The sequence below is a fragment of the Clarias gariepinus genome, chromosome 10, assembly GCF_024256425.1.
Source record: "Clarias gariepinus isolate MV-2021 ecotype Netherlands chromosome 10, CGAR_prim_01v2, whole genome shotgun sequence".
Lineage (NCBI taxonomy): Eukaryota > Metazoa > Chordata > Actinopteri > Siluriformes > Clariidae > Clarias > Clarias gariepinus.
This window is the reverse complement of record NC_071109.1, coordinates 5,946,348-5,960,193: the sequence shown is the minus strand read 5'-3', so window position 1 is coordinate 5,960,193 and position 13,846 is coordinate 5,946,348. Positions and strand designations below refer to the sequence as shown.

Here is a 13,846-nt window from a genome sequence, read left to right as displayed (position 1 = left end):
TCTTTCCTGATTTTCTCCATAATTTTAGTTTTTTTCAATTTCCACCCATCACAAGAGGTGTCCCACATCAAGTCTACTACTCAATCAGGAGGTCCCGCTAAGCGGCCCAAATTATGGGGGAACTGCTCGCTCATGCAACGTTGGGGGTGGCGTAACACACTCGCAGGAGAGCGCTATCTGCTTCTTTCACTTGTTTGAGCTCACAGAGGCCCATAATTGGCTGTAGAGCCCTTATTGATGTGAGTGCCTCACCATCCCACCCCACTGAGAGACAGCCCAGCCAAACAGCTCTCTCCAGGCCCCTTGGTTGCAGGAGGCTACAGCACCACCTGGGAATCGACGCTGCAATCTCTGGATGATCACATTACCACTGCAACATTATTATTATTGTTATAAGCAAGTATATTGTCTTGGGGGAAAAAAACATTATACTATTCAATATATATATTCAATATAACCTAAAGTTCTTCATATTGTATATAACACTTATTATCATATCAAAAGTTAAGAATGTATAACCCTATGGTATACCTGTTTTGCAAATTGCCGCAAATGTCAAAGATCAGTTTTGATGTTTGAGAGTGTTGTACACTTCCTCATAAATAACCCATTGAGCCGGCAAAACCAGGACACTGCAGCCATTCTGTGTGCACTCTGGTCTCCATGGTAACCAGAAGAAACATTACAATGTGATGAGAGGAATGGAGCACACTCTGAGGTATCCAGAGATTACCCCACAGTGTGCTGCATTCATGCTTTCATACTCACCTGGAGCTCGAGGCAGGTGACTGACAGGAGCAATGAGAGAGAAAGGGTGCAGAACTGATCCTTTTAATCTAAGGATTTACATTACCTACTCTGGCCTGCACCAGATAAACCACCACCACCACCACCGCTGCCCAAGCACTGCTACGTTGGAGAAGTGGGATGGGGCATGTAGCATGGGGTCAGACTTAATCCCAGGACTTTACTTAACACCATACTTTTCAGGGTTGGTCATGTGGGGAATATGTAGATATGAAATTTATTAACTTTTTCAAAGCCTTGTCACTAGAGACTCTTTGCGTAAATGGTAACAACCCCCTTTTGTAAGGCAAAGCTTTATTACATCAACAATTACACTTTTTGCTCGCTGTCTTCTCATTTTAGCGTGCTGAGTTTCAGCCATAGAGGACAGGATATCTTAGATAACTCAGGACTCATGGTAAAACTCAGATACACAGAACTTTTGGGGAAATTACAGGAATTCCAGAATAATAATACAGTAACAGTATTGTATCCTGTTTATACTGATATGTAGGATTTGGATCATAACGCAAACAGAAACAGAACTATTTTTCTCTTGTAATTTTCAGCTTTGGATCAACTCCTAGACGCTATTAGATGTTATAAGTGACTGATGATGAAACTCTTTGTCTTCTCTGCATTAATAATTTACCGGCACATGCAGGCAAGTGCTGGTGTGCTTTTTGGATTGGCAGGAGCCAAGCGGTCGACGCGACCAGAGTGCTGATGAACCAGAGTGCTTATAAGAACAACAGACAGGACAGCAATGATGAGGTCTCAGTCAAGGTCAAGAACAAGGTCATATATTTATCTTAGATACAGTGAACACCTTCTTCACATAGATTGTTAGCTTCAATAATATATAAATATGTTCTCCGGAGTAAAATAGTAAACAGTGCAATACATTTAGATATTCAGAATCAGAGAAACATTCAAAAAGCAAAAGCATACACACACAATCTTACTTCACAGGCAATTTGGAAATGCAAATTAACCTACATTACACTCCATGTCTTTGGACTGGGGGAGGAAACCAGAGTACTTGGAGGAAAACTACCAAGCATTGAGAGAACATGCAAACTCCACACACACTAAGCAGAGTCCAGAACTAAACCCCTGACCCTGGAGGTGTGAGACATGAGAGCCATCTACAGTAATTTATAAAATAAATAAATAAAGTCAAGAGTTACCTGGAAGTTGATGATTCTGATACACTGTACAGAATACCAGACGAGTTTAAGTCTTGACTAATTATATAAAATCATCATAATATTCAAAATATTCCTATAAGTTGATATAAGAAGATGAAAGCAGCACTTTTCTTGCCAATTATTATGTACAAAGACCAGTAATAATATTCCAGCTAAATCTTGGATGTGATAGACTCCTTATGCTATATTGGTGTTAACACGCTTCTAATTATAACAAGAGCACCCAGATCTCTCCAGCCATTTCTGAGACTGTATCCCATGCTGAGCCGGCGAAATGACCCAGATCCACTGCCGATCTGTCATTATCTTCTTGTTCCCTTGTTGTCCAGTTTTCATATACAGTATGTGAGCCCAACTTCTTAAAAATCATATACCCACCCTAACGTCTCTGTAGCAGACGCCAAACGTTTCTGTGGCAGATTTGACCACTTTCACATAAAAGTTTATATTCGCTTTTTGCTTTAACAAGCTGTCCATAATGAAATAGCCGCATGTGGTCAGAAAAGTACCAGTTGCACAGCTCCCAACGTACACAGGATGGTGTCTTTTGGCACACTGACTTAGGAAGGTCAACGCTCCCTGTGATAGTGCGTGCAGCCTTGTGCTGCCATGTTACAAAACTAGCCCTGAAACTTTTTAAAACCACCTCATAAATACATTAAATAATGTCATGATACATCTAAGACGTTAAAGGGCCTTGGTCGAGGGCCCACTTGCTAGTGCTGGGGTTTGAACCTGGGACCTTCCAGAATGTAGTCAAACATCTAAACCATTGAGCTATCCATGCCCTCTATAACATATTGTTTACTTAAAAATAAATAAATAATGTAAAGCTAATAAAATAATATGTGGATATAATATAATCTTCCTTTTTTTAGGAAGAGGTATTGTTTAAAATGTTGGAAACTATTTTTAGCTTAGCTAAGTGAGTCACAAATAGCTTTTCGCAAAGTTTTTCCCAAAAGTTCCACATGTTGTTTGATTAAAACCAATTATTAATCTATAATACTATCTTTTGTTGTTTTAATAATGAACAGAAATGTGTTTTTTTTTATTTGCTATTTTTTGTGAATAAAACAGACGCAATGATTAACAGATACAGCATCTCGCCGCTCCGCCACACTAGAGGGCGCCATATACACATTTTAATCAAAAGTTCCTCGTGGAGACGGAACCTTCCAGTTCATTCAGGAGCTCAGAGAACTTCAACACACACACACACACACACAAAAATGTCGAACCCGACCCCGGTGTCCAAACTCGGCAATGCGGAAAACCCGAGGGCCTTCTTCGATGTAGAAATCGGCGGTGAAAAAGGTGAAAACATTTCTAGTTCACTTCATAAAGCTGCGTTTTTAAAAATTTAATTTAGCTGACCATTGTTTGATTCGCACGCGCACACACATCATCGTTTTTTAAATGTATTCCTTTTCTTTAGATATTTATTAGGATTCCACTGACGTTTTGACTCCTTTATTTAGATTTTTTCAATATTTAATTGGTTGCTAATAAGCACAGAGCGGGTTTTAAGATGAAGAATTTAACTCTGCAAGTCACCCTTTCACCAGCGCTGTGTCCCAAATTACTATGCGCCCTAATTAGTGCACTATTCATGCGTCTTCATGTCCCCACAGAATGACAAAACCTTGTTGTGCTCTGACATAAATCCCACAATGCATTGCGAGAGGGTAGGGTCCAAAAAAGGCTACCCTAGTAAGTGAAGAATGGTAAATTACAAACGCACACTACGTCCTAGTGTAGGGAACAGGGCGCGATTTGGGACACGGCCTAACCCTTATTAGATGGATAGAATAATGCATGTTAGTATATTTTACTACAAAGCTTTGCATTCTTATGTAAAGTAAGTAAGTAAATGAGCAATCAGTTGTGTTTCATAATAAATTAAACAGAAAAAAAAACAATCATTTCTGACATTAATTATGCCATTAACCTTGTTAAGGTTGATTAGGACATCAATCCTGTTATATTAAAAATTAAAAACCTTTAAGTTAAATAATCAGTGACAAGCTGATGTGATAAGGAAGCCTGACTGGTAACACCTCAGAGTTACTGGTCAAAGTTTTTAATCTCACTCCGTGATCTTGTTATTCCTTTGACGCAGAACTCAATTACATTTAAAAGGAGACAAATACATAATTTTTCAGTGTAATTTCCTCGCTTTCCCAAACGAGTCGTCTGTCTATCAACAAGCTTTCGTATTTTCTCCATTAAAAATGTTCTAGCCTGAACTGTGAATAAGTCGTGAGTTCTGAATGCATCGCTGTCCTCACGTTTTTATCAGAAGTGAATCTTCATCCTCATAGGATGCTTTTAGGAGACCAAACAGGTGAAAGTCCAACGTAGCGAGATCAGAACTTTGGGGAGGACGCTTTAACACCTCAAAACGAAGTCGCCAGTATGGAGCAGAAGTGTGCGAACGTGCATTGTCACCAGTAATGATTCTCTGGGAAACTTTCCTTAATGTATCGCTCCAAATTTTGTTTGGAGCATATAAAATTTGTACATATCCAAACGTTTCTGTTTTTGCTCTTTCATGAGTATTTTTTAGCACCAGGATCACCGTCATACACTAAAAAAAATCATGAATCGTTTTAATGTGTTCACTTATTTACTGCTACAAAACTAACTTGCTTCTAACATAAGGCTAAATCCCAGATTCCTCTCTAAGCCTTGACCAAAGGCTCTACTTGGTGCGTGAAACAAGGGAATTGTACACCCTACATAGCGCACTAGCTTACCATTTAACGCTATTTGGGATTCAACCTGTGAACCCAGAAGTTCTAAAGAAACATATGTGATGGTGTGAAGAGAAGCATGCAAGATTTACAGGACTGTATACCACCTCCATGGTTTATTTGGCCATATAGTACAAAACTATTTTTACGTCTGTTAGCAGTCGTGAACTTTCAGGGGCTGCTGAGAGCATGACCAGTAGAGTGTTCAGAGAATTGAGGCTATGATTTTAAAGCGCTAGAGAACAAACATTTGAGTCGACACGCATTACTGACACATCTCATCACTTGAAAATCTTCCCAGACCTTCATATGTTCCTCTAGTTCACTGCTCATCGTTTGTCTTTCCTAGCCGGCCGCATCGTGTTTGAGCTCTTCGCCGATGTCGTCCCTAAAACGGCGGAGAACTTCCGCGCACTCTGCACTGGCGAGAAGGGACTCGGCAAAAGCACTGGGAAACCGCTGCACTTCAAGGGATGCCCTTTTCACCGCAGTGAGTATGGACTTCAGGCTCAGGAAAGATCTGCGTTCACTGAGCTTTCAGACTCGTTTCTGTTCTTAGATTTAGATTTCTTCTTGTTTTTCCAGTCATCAAGAAGTTCATGGTGCAGGGAGGGGATTTCTCGAATCAGAATGGCACGGGAGGCGAGAGCATCTACGGGGACAAATTCGAGGATGAAAACTTCAACTATAAGGTGAAATACTGCGCATGGCTTGGAAAGTGAAGCAGAGTTGAACAGAGTGAACGCACACTTCAGTAATATGTGAAATTTGTATTAGACACCTTATCTCAAAAATACAATTAAATAAGTTTTAGGTACATAATTCTAAGCTAATGACGTTGCAGTTTTCTTCTGCTTAGCATTTTTTGCTTTTTTTTGTAATATATATTATATACTTACTTGAGTTACTGGATGTCTTTGCTCTAGCGATGACTGTGCAGACAGAATTTTACACAGGGAGCTTCACTCTATAGACTGTCTGGAAAAAATAGAATAATTTAATCACTGTGGTTGTTGTTTTGTTCCTTTTCTCTTATTTTGTTAGCATGATAAAGAAGGCCTGCTGAGCATGGCCAACGCCGGGCCCAACACCAACGGCTCTCAGTTCTTCATCACCACTGTGCCCACGCCTCACCTGGACGGCAAGCATGTAGTGTTCGGGCAGGTGCTCAAGGGCATGGGCGTGGTCAAGATGCTGGAGGCCATCGACACTGAGGAAGATCATCCGGTCAAGGTGAGGCATGTGGACGCAAACCAACCTGCTTGATATATCTGTACCGAATAGTAGGTCAAATTACGAGGGACGTTCAAGTCAAAGTGGGACCTGCTTGTTATATCTGTACCGAATAGTATGTCAAATTACGAGGGACGTTCAAGTCAAAGTGGGACTTGTGGTAAGATTCCTGGTGAATGAAGGTGTAAAAGACTTCAAGCGCAGTACGGTGATGAGACTCTTTTTATCTGCAGTAAAACATCAGAATGATGCAAATGTTTTAAAGATGACAGTCTTGATGATGCCCAGTGTAGTCATTCAGTCTATCGCAAATCTTTTTTTTAAATGACATTAAAAACATTAAAAAAGAACAAAATATATATTCGGTAACAATATATTCAAATGCATATCACAATTCTTTTGTGTGGCTCCAAAATAGTTTTTTTTTTTTTTAATAATACTTAAAAAAAATTCTTATGTGGCTCCAAAATCTTTTTTTTATGCATGTTTGTGTAGGATTTAAATTTGGTAAAATGCTGCAGTTAATATATAATCCTGCAGGTGGCGTTTCTACACTATTCACACATTAGCAGGCAGCATAACGTCCTGTCTTGCAGGGGTGAAATTTGTTTTAGAAATGTAACACAAACTGATGAAGAAAATTTTATATCGAATCAGGATATTTACTAAACTGTGATACTAACAGAATCACAATACAAATCCAGACAGCACCCAGGTATGGTGATATATTGTATTGTAGGAAGTCAGATCATGACTTCGGTGTACTGAGAAAACTTTCTACCCTGATGGTGGCCAAGCACTAGTGAAACGCTGGAACAAGTGCATTAGTGTAGCAGGAGATTATAAAGAAAAATAAAGGGAGTTTTTAACTGAATTTTAAGGAGCTTGGATGTTTTATGTTACCGATGCAAATAACACAAAATTTAAACATGTATATCGAACAAGTATGTTATTTTGTATTGCTGCTTTTTGAGAGGGGGAAAGCAATGGCGCCCTATAAAAGGCAGAAGCATCATGGGGTGTTGGCACAAGCTCAAGAGGGACAACTTATCGCTCTCTTTATAGAAACCTACAGAAATCTATATTTGGACCCACTTGTTTCTTTTTGAATACATAAACCTGCTCATGCAGAAAAATGTTATCTAAAACCTTTCAAATTTGTGAAGGAAGATCTTCGTCCTCTCTCAGGATTTAATATCTATTGAGGTCTGTTACAAAAGAAGCTGCTGGATATTTTAAATGTGACGCCTCCAGACATTTCAATTGGATTTGAAGCCAGAAATGGTTAGTTTAATTGTCCAAGCATGTCTCGCAATCATTAAGCGGGAGCGTGAGAAGTGTTAAATCATTTGTATGGGCTTTGACAGCGGATGAGCGTTAAAATGGATTTAGTGCAGTTTAATAGTAACAGCCTGTGACACATAGTCTAATTTAAACTCCCCCTCTCTCTCTCCCTCTTTTTCTCTCTCTCTCTGTCAGCCCTGTATCATTGCTGATTGTGGAGAACACAAAGCAGGCGATGACTGGGTCCTGGCTTCTAACGACGGCTCCGGAGACGTACACCCAGACTTCCCTGAGGACTCAGACATCGACTTTAATGACGTGAGTGTCTTTCAGCATGTCGTCTTCCTTTCTCATATCTAATCAGTGCAAAGGAAATACAGCATAATCCTTAGAGGGGGGCCTCGTCTCAGAGTCGTCTGCATAGGCACAAAATTAATTAATTTATCACATTTAACAGATTGTTTTCATTTGCTGAAGATTCCCTAGGCGTTGGAATTCAAGGGTTGTCCCAAAAGTGTTCATGAGAGTTTATGGTGTATGTTAAAAACATACTTCCTTATATAATGATTGCAAGGATGACAAAACTTTTAAGATATAGTAAATGTAGAAAATTTTCTTTACTGTTTCACTATACAACTAGAATTATAGGATTAATTCCCATCTTTCAGGCTGATAAAGTCTTGTCGGTGGCGGAGGACATCAAAAATATCGGGAACAGCTTTTTCAAAGCCCAGGATTGGCAAGGTGCAATGAAGAAGTACTCCAAAGCTATTAGGTGAGAGTGTAGGTCTGAGTCTTTATTATTACTACATTAAAATCCTAAAATTTACCTGATGCCAAAAAAAATAAAAAATGTGACGCAGGTATTTAGAGCTCTGTGGCAATATTCTGGATGATGAAGATGTGCAGAAGAAGCTGGAGCCCACGGCTCTGAGCTGCATCCTCAACACGGGAGCCTGTAGACTCAAACTGCAGCAGTGGCAGGAGGCCATCGAGAGCTGCGATGAGGTACGCAGGCTCAGAACACTCTCTAGAGAATCCCTGAGTCCCAGATTTTTATTGGAATGCTGCATCACTGCACAGTTTTAAAGCCCTTTTGAAGAGGTCCATCATTTTTTGCAATCTAGCTGGCTAATATGTTTTTGGTAAACAATTACAGTTACATACATACAGTGGGGCAAAAAAGTATTTAGTCAGCCAACAACTGTGCAAGTTCTCCCACTTAAAAAGATGGGAGAAGCCTGTTTCATCATAGGTATACCTCAACTATGAAACAAAAAAAAAAAAAAACAATCAGACTGTAGGATTTTTAAAGAGTTTATTTGCAAATTATGGTGGAAAATAAGTATTTGGTCAATAACAAAATTTCATCTCAATACTTTGTTATATACCCTTTGTTGGCAATGACAGAGGTCAACCATTTTCTGTAAGTCTTCACAAGGTTTTCACATACTGTTGCTGGTATTTTGGCTCATTCTTCCATGCAGATCTCCTCTAGGACAGTGATGTTATGGGGCTGTCGCTGGGCAACACGGACTTTCAACTCCCTCCAAGGATTTTATATGGGGTTGAGATCTGGAGACTAGCTAGGCCACTCCAGGACCTTAAAGTGCTTCTTACGAAGCCACTCCTTCGTTGCCATGGCGGTGTGTTTTGGGTCATTGTCATGCGGAAACACCCAGCCACGTTTTATCTTCAATGCCCTTGCTGATGGAATTCACTCAAAATCTCACGATACATGGCCCCATTCATTCTTTCCTTTACACAGAACAGTCGTCTTGGTCCCTTTGCAGAAAAACAGCCCCAAAGCATGATGTTTCCACCCCCATGCTTCACAGTAGGTATGGTGTTCTTTGGATGCAACTAAGCATTCTTTCTCTTCCAAGTTGAGTTTTTACCAAAAGGTTCTATTATGGTTTCATCTGGACCATATGACGTTCTCCCAATCTTCTTCTGGATTATCCAAATGATCTTTAGCAAACGTTAAACAGGCCTGAACATGTACTGGCTTAAGCAGGGGGACATGTCTAGCACTGCAGGATTATAGTCCCTGGCGGCGCAGCGTGTTACTGTTGTTACTTTGGTCCCAGCTTTCTGCAGGTCATTCACTAGGTCCCCCCTTGTGGTTCTGGGATTTGTGCTCAGTTTTTGTGATCATTTTGACCCCATAGGGTGAGATCTTGCGTGGAGCCCCAGATCGAGGGAGATTATCAGTGGTCTTGTATGTCTTTCATTTTCTAATAATTGCTCCCACAGTTGATTTCTTCACACCAAGCTGCTTAGCTATTGCAGATTCAGTCTTCCCAGCCTGGTGCAGGTCTACAATTTTGTTTCTGGTGTCCTTTGACAGCTCTTTGGTCTTGGCCAAAGTGGATTTTGGAGTGTGACTGTTTGAGGTTGTGTCTTTTCTACTGATAACTGATGCCATTAATACAGGTGAAGGACAAAGGAGCCTCTTAAAGAAGTTGTTACAGGTCTGTGAGAGACAAAAATCTTCCTTGTTTGTAGGTGACCAAATACTTATTTTTCACCGTAATTTGCAAGTAAATTCTTTAAAAATCCTACAATGTGATTTTCTGGATTTCCTTTTTTTATTTTGTCTCTCATAGTTGAGGTATACCTATGATGAAAATTATAGGCCTCTCATCTCAGTGGGAGAACTTGCACAATTGGTGGCTGACTCAATACTTGTTTGCCCCACTGTATGTACTGTTATGTTTTTATTTTTCATTGCAAATATATTGCTGCTAATTGAGCGCCAAATTAAGTCCACACTACATAAAAATGTTTGGAATGATGAAACCTCATTAAGCCGTCTATGCTAAATTTCCACTATTAGCCAGAAGGTCGCTGCTCTGATGTGTCGATTAAATTTGGATTAGAAGACGAGAAATATTTCTCTCCGTATACTAATTAAAACATTTCTATTGCTCTAAAGGGTGAATTGAAGGTTAATTAGAAGCTCTAGAGAAACACACAATGATCTGATTGGTGTTTGCTGTGTTCCTTCCAGGCTCTGGAGCTGAATCAGACGCACGCTAAGGCTTTGTTCAGGAGAGCGCAGGCATGGCAAGGCCTCAAGGAGTTCAACAAGGCCATGGTACGAAAGATGAAAGATGTTTGAATGAACACACAGCGAAATCTGTGCTGCTCATTAAATTGTTAGGTACACTTTACTGCACAGTATGTGGTGTTGACACAGACTTACACACACACACACACACAAAGAGCAGTGTCTGGGATTCATTTTATAAATTGGATAGCTTCTGCTGCTTCTTGTTAAGCAAACTCTCTGAGCTGCTTGTATTAATGCGCTAGCATGACTAAGCCCTTTCTGCTTTTCAGAGATAAAACATGATCAATAAGAGGTTTTGTTTTGACATCCACATCATGCTAGTTTCTCTTACTCATGCCCAGCAGCCCAACAACTGTCTACATTAATTTACTGAATAACAGACAGGCAAAAATACAGTATTTCATGTGCAGGTTAGCGTACATTTTCACTCCTATTAATCCATTTGCTTGATCCAAATATTAATGAAATGGATAATTTTTTTTTTTTGTTTTAAACTGCACATAATTCAACAACCAATTCGTAGCCAAGGCTACAAAGAAAATTAATTTAGCGCTATATAACTTGGTGATTAAATAGTTAAACAGAAATATCAATCCTACTTGGCTAGCTAACAAAGCTAATATTTTTACCTTATGATTTGGTAGGAATCTCTGGGTTAACTGGCTAAAAGATAAAATTCTACTTTGCTAGCTACCAAAGCTAATAATTTTTTCTCAGAATTTTGTAAGAATCTCCACCTACCTGGCTAAAATATTTAAAACTTTACTTGGCTAGCTAGCAGAGCAATTTTTTTTTCTTTCTCAGAATTCTTTTAGGAACTGGCTTAAAAAGTGTTAAATTATAATTAGCTAGCTAATAAAGCTAATATTTTTACTTTGGAAATCTTTAGGAATCTCCTTCTAAAATTTTTAAAATTTACACTTATCTAGCTACCAAGGTTAATATTTTTTTTTTATAAGAATGTCCACCTAACTGGCTAAAATATTTAAACTCTACCTGGCTAGCTCCAGAGCTAATGTTTTTGTCTCAAGATTTTTTTAGGAGACTTTGGTTAACTGGCTAAAAAAGCTAATGCCTCAGGAATTAATAGCTAAAAGAGTTGAAATTCTACATCACTAGCTACCAAAGCTAATATTTTTACCGCAGATTTTTTTTTTTATTTCCTTTTAAAATTGTTACAATTATATTCATCTAGCTACCAAAGCTAATAGTTTTTTCCTTAGGGTTTTGTAAGACTCTCCACCTAATTGGCTAAAATATTTAAAAATCTGCTTGGATAGCTAGCTGAGCTAATAATTTTTTAAACTTTTTTTTTTCTTAGGAATTGTCTAAAAACAAGATTAAATTGCACTTAGCTAGCTAATAAAGCTACTATTTTTACCTAATTTTTTTAAAGGCATCTCCATATAAAATTGTACAAAAATAAATAAAAATAAAATTATCTAGCTACCAAAGCTTACAGTTTATATTCTCCTCAGGAGTTTTATTACAATTCCCACCCAACTGGCTAAAATACTTAAAACTTTACTTGGCTAGCTAGCAGAGTTAATATTTGTCTCAGGACTTTATAGAAATCTCTGGTTAACTGTCTAAAAAAGGTAAAATTATACTTAATTATAGCTAGATAATGAAGCTAATAATCAAAACCTTTAAATTTTACCTTGCTAGCTAGCTACTGAAGCTAATATTTTTTCCTCAGCATTCAACAAAAAAAAGTCTAACTAAATGTCTAAAAGTTTTAAAACTATGTTTGTCTAGCCAGCAGAGCTAATATTTTTGTCTCAGAATTTCTTAGGAATCTCTGGTTAACTGGCTGAAAAGGTTCAGATTACACTTTTCTATCTAACAAAACTCATATTGTTATCCCTGTAAAAAGAATTTATAGGAGTCTCTATCTATAATGGTTAAAATCTAAAGAAGAGCTTTGCCGTCTCCCTGTTCTTTAAGTCTGGTGCTTCGGCATGACCTGTAATGCTTGCTAAAGCATAAATTTTTTCCTTTCTTTTATCAAATTACAGATCGATCTAAAGAAAGCACAGGAGGTTGCACCAGAAGACAAAGGTAAGCTGGAGCATATAAGCAGGGCTCAATAAGTGAAAATTTATATATTTTTTTAATACTGGTTTAAGTTTTTATACCTTTTTACAATTTTATATTTTTTATTTTAAATAATACATGTTAAAAATATTTATATTCTAGTATTTAACATCTAGCATTCTCATTTTAGTTACAGTGTGATGTGATGCTACTTTCCAAATCTTTCAGGTCAACATATAGATAGATTAAATGAACAGAAAAAACCCCATTAAAACAAATCTAATTAGAATATCACTTTACGATTAATTTTTGTTATAGAGCAAATTAATGTAAATAATTTATCCAGATTGTAAATAACATTTACAATCGTAAAATAATTATCCACTAACATATTATACTGTGGACATGTTTGAAATTAATGAAAGTAGGTGCATACATTGTGCTGCAAAACAAAAATGTGACAGAATATACGGAATGGGAATGTATAATACTATTTTTTTAAATGTTTAACTGCACTCTTTAACCACCAGAGGGCTCAGTCATATGCACTGCATATGGTAAAATGATCTGCCAAAGAAAATGGGTCTTGTGATCGCATTCGTTTTCATAAGAGAGCCAATGAGATTCGCGCTTGTGAAGTGACTGATGGCCCGATTAACGTGGTTCACAACAAACAAAATGCATTATATTTTTGTGAAAACATGTCCGAGCTTTAAGAGTTTAAATGCACTCATGACCATTTACACGTCTGCTCCCTTGAGTGCTCGAGACGGACGCTATGAAAATTGGTCATTGATTTAAGTAAATGGTTCAGTAAGTAATATTACAATGCATTTAATAGTCACTATGAAACCTCACTATGTAAAGTAATTATTTGCTTGGGCTAGTCAAAATACATAACACGTCACCTTTTTTTTTCTTCTTCTTTTTCTTTTCTTTACAGCTATTGCAAATGAAATGCTGAGGGTCAACCAGAAAGTGAAGGAGGAAAAGGAAAGGGAAAAGAAGATTTACTCCAAAATGTTTGCATAACGGATACACACGCGACGTGTCGTGCAGATGCTCGCATCTTTCTGCTGAACAGTCAGTAACATAGTTGTAGGAGTAAATACAGAAACATTAGAGTCAGGAATTATGATGCTGATAAGGATATGCAGTTTACAGGAAGACGTAATAAGAGAATAGGATCCATTATACTGTAGATAACATACAATATGTGTGAACATTAACGTGTGGTTGCATAATGGACTACTGTTTAAAATTGATTTAATCAGAAAGCAAGCTCACGTACAAGACCGCCTCGGGTGGGTTGTTTGTCTTTATATTTATTTGTCTTTAACTTGCTGTTTATTCATTGCACAGATTTAAATCCAAAAGCAAAAGACTCTCTGTAAGATCATAATTAGTTCACTGTGACAAATGCAATCTTACAATAAATGTATTGATGTTTTAAGAAGAGAGAG

At 37.9% G+C, this 13,846-nt stretch overlaps 1 protein-coding gene across 1 annotated transcript; it reads left to right on the top strand.

Moving 5' to 3' along the window:
* Window positions 1–3,177: 3,177 nt before the first annotated feature.
* ppid (peptidylprolyl isomerase D) lies at window positions 3,178–13,841 on the top strand. The gene is made up of 10 exons (XM_053505698.1): window positions 3,178–3,314; window positions 5,103–5,243; window positions 5,339–5,445; window positions 5,798–5,986; window positions 7,466–7,588; window positions 7,939–8,045; window positions 8,134–8,278; window positions 10,284–10,370; window positions 12,365–12,407; window positions 13,327–13,841. Exons 1-10 carry the CDS (start codon window positions 3,230–3,232, stop codon window positions 13,413–13,415), a joined length of 1,116 nt encoding a protein of 371 aa, XP_053361673.1. The 5' UTR covers window positions 3,178–3,229; the 3' UTR covers window positions 13,416–13,841.
* The last annotated feature ends 5 nt before the right edge of the window (window positions 13,842–13,846 follow it).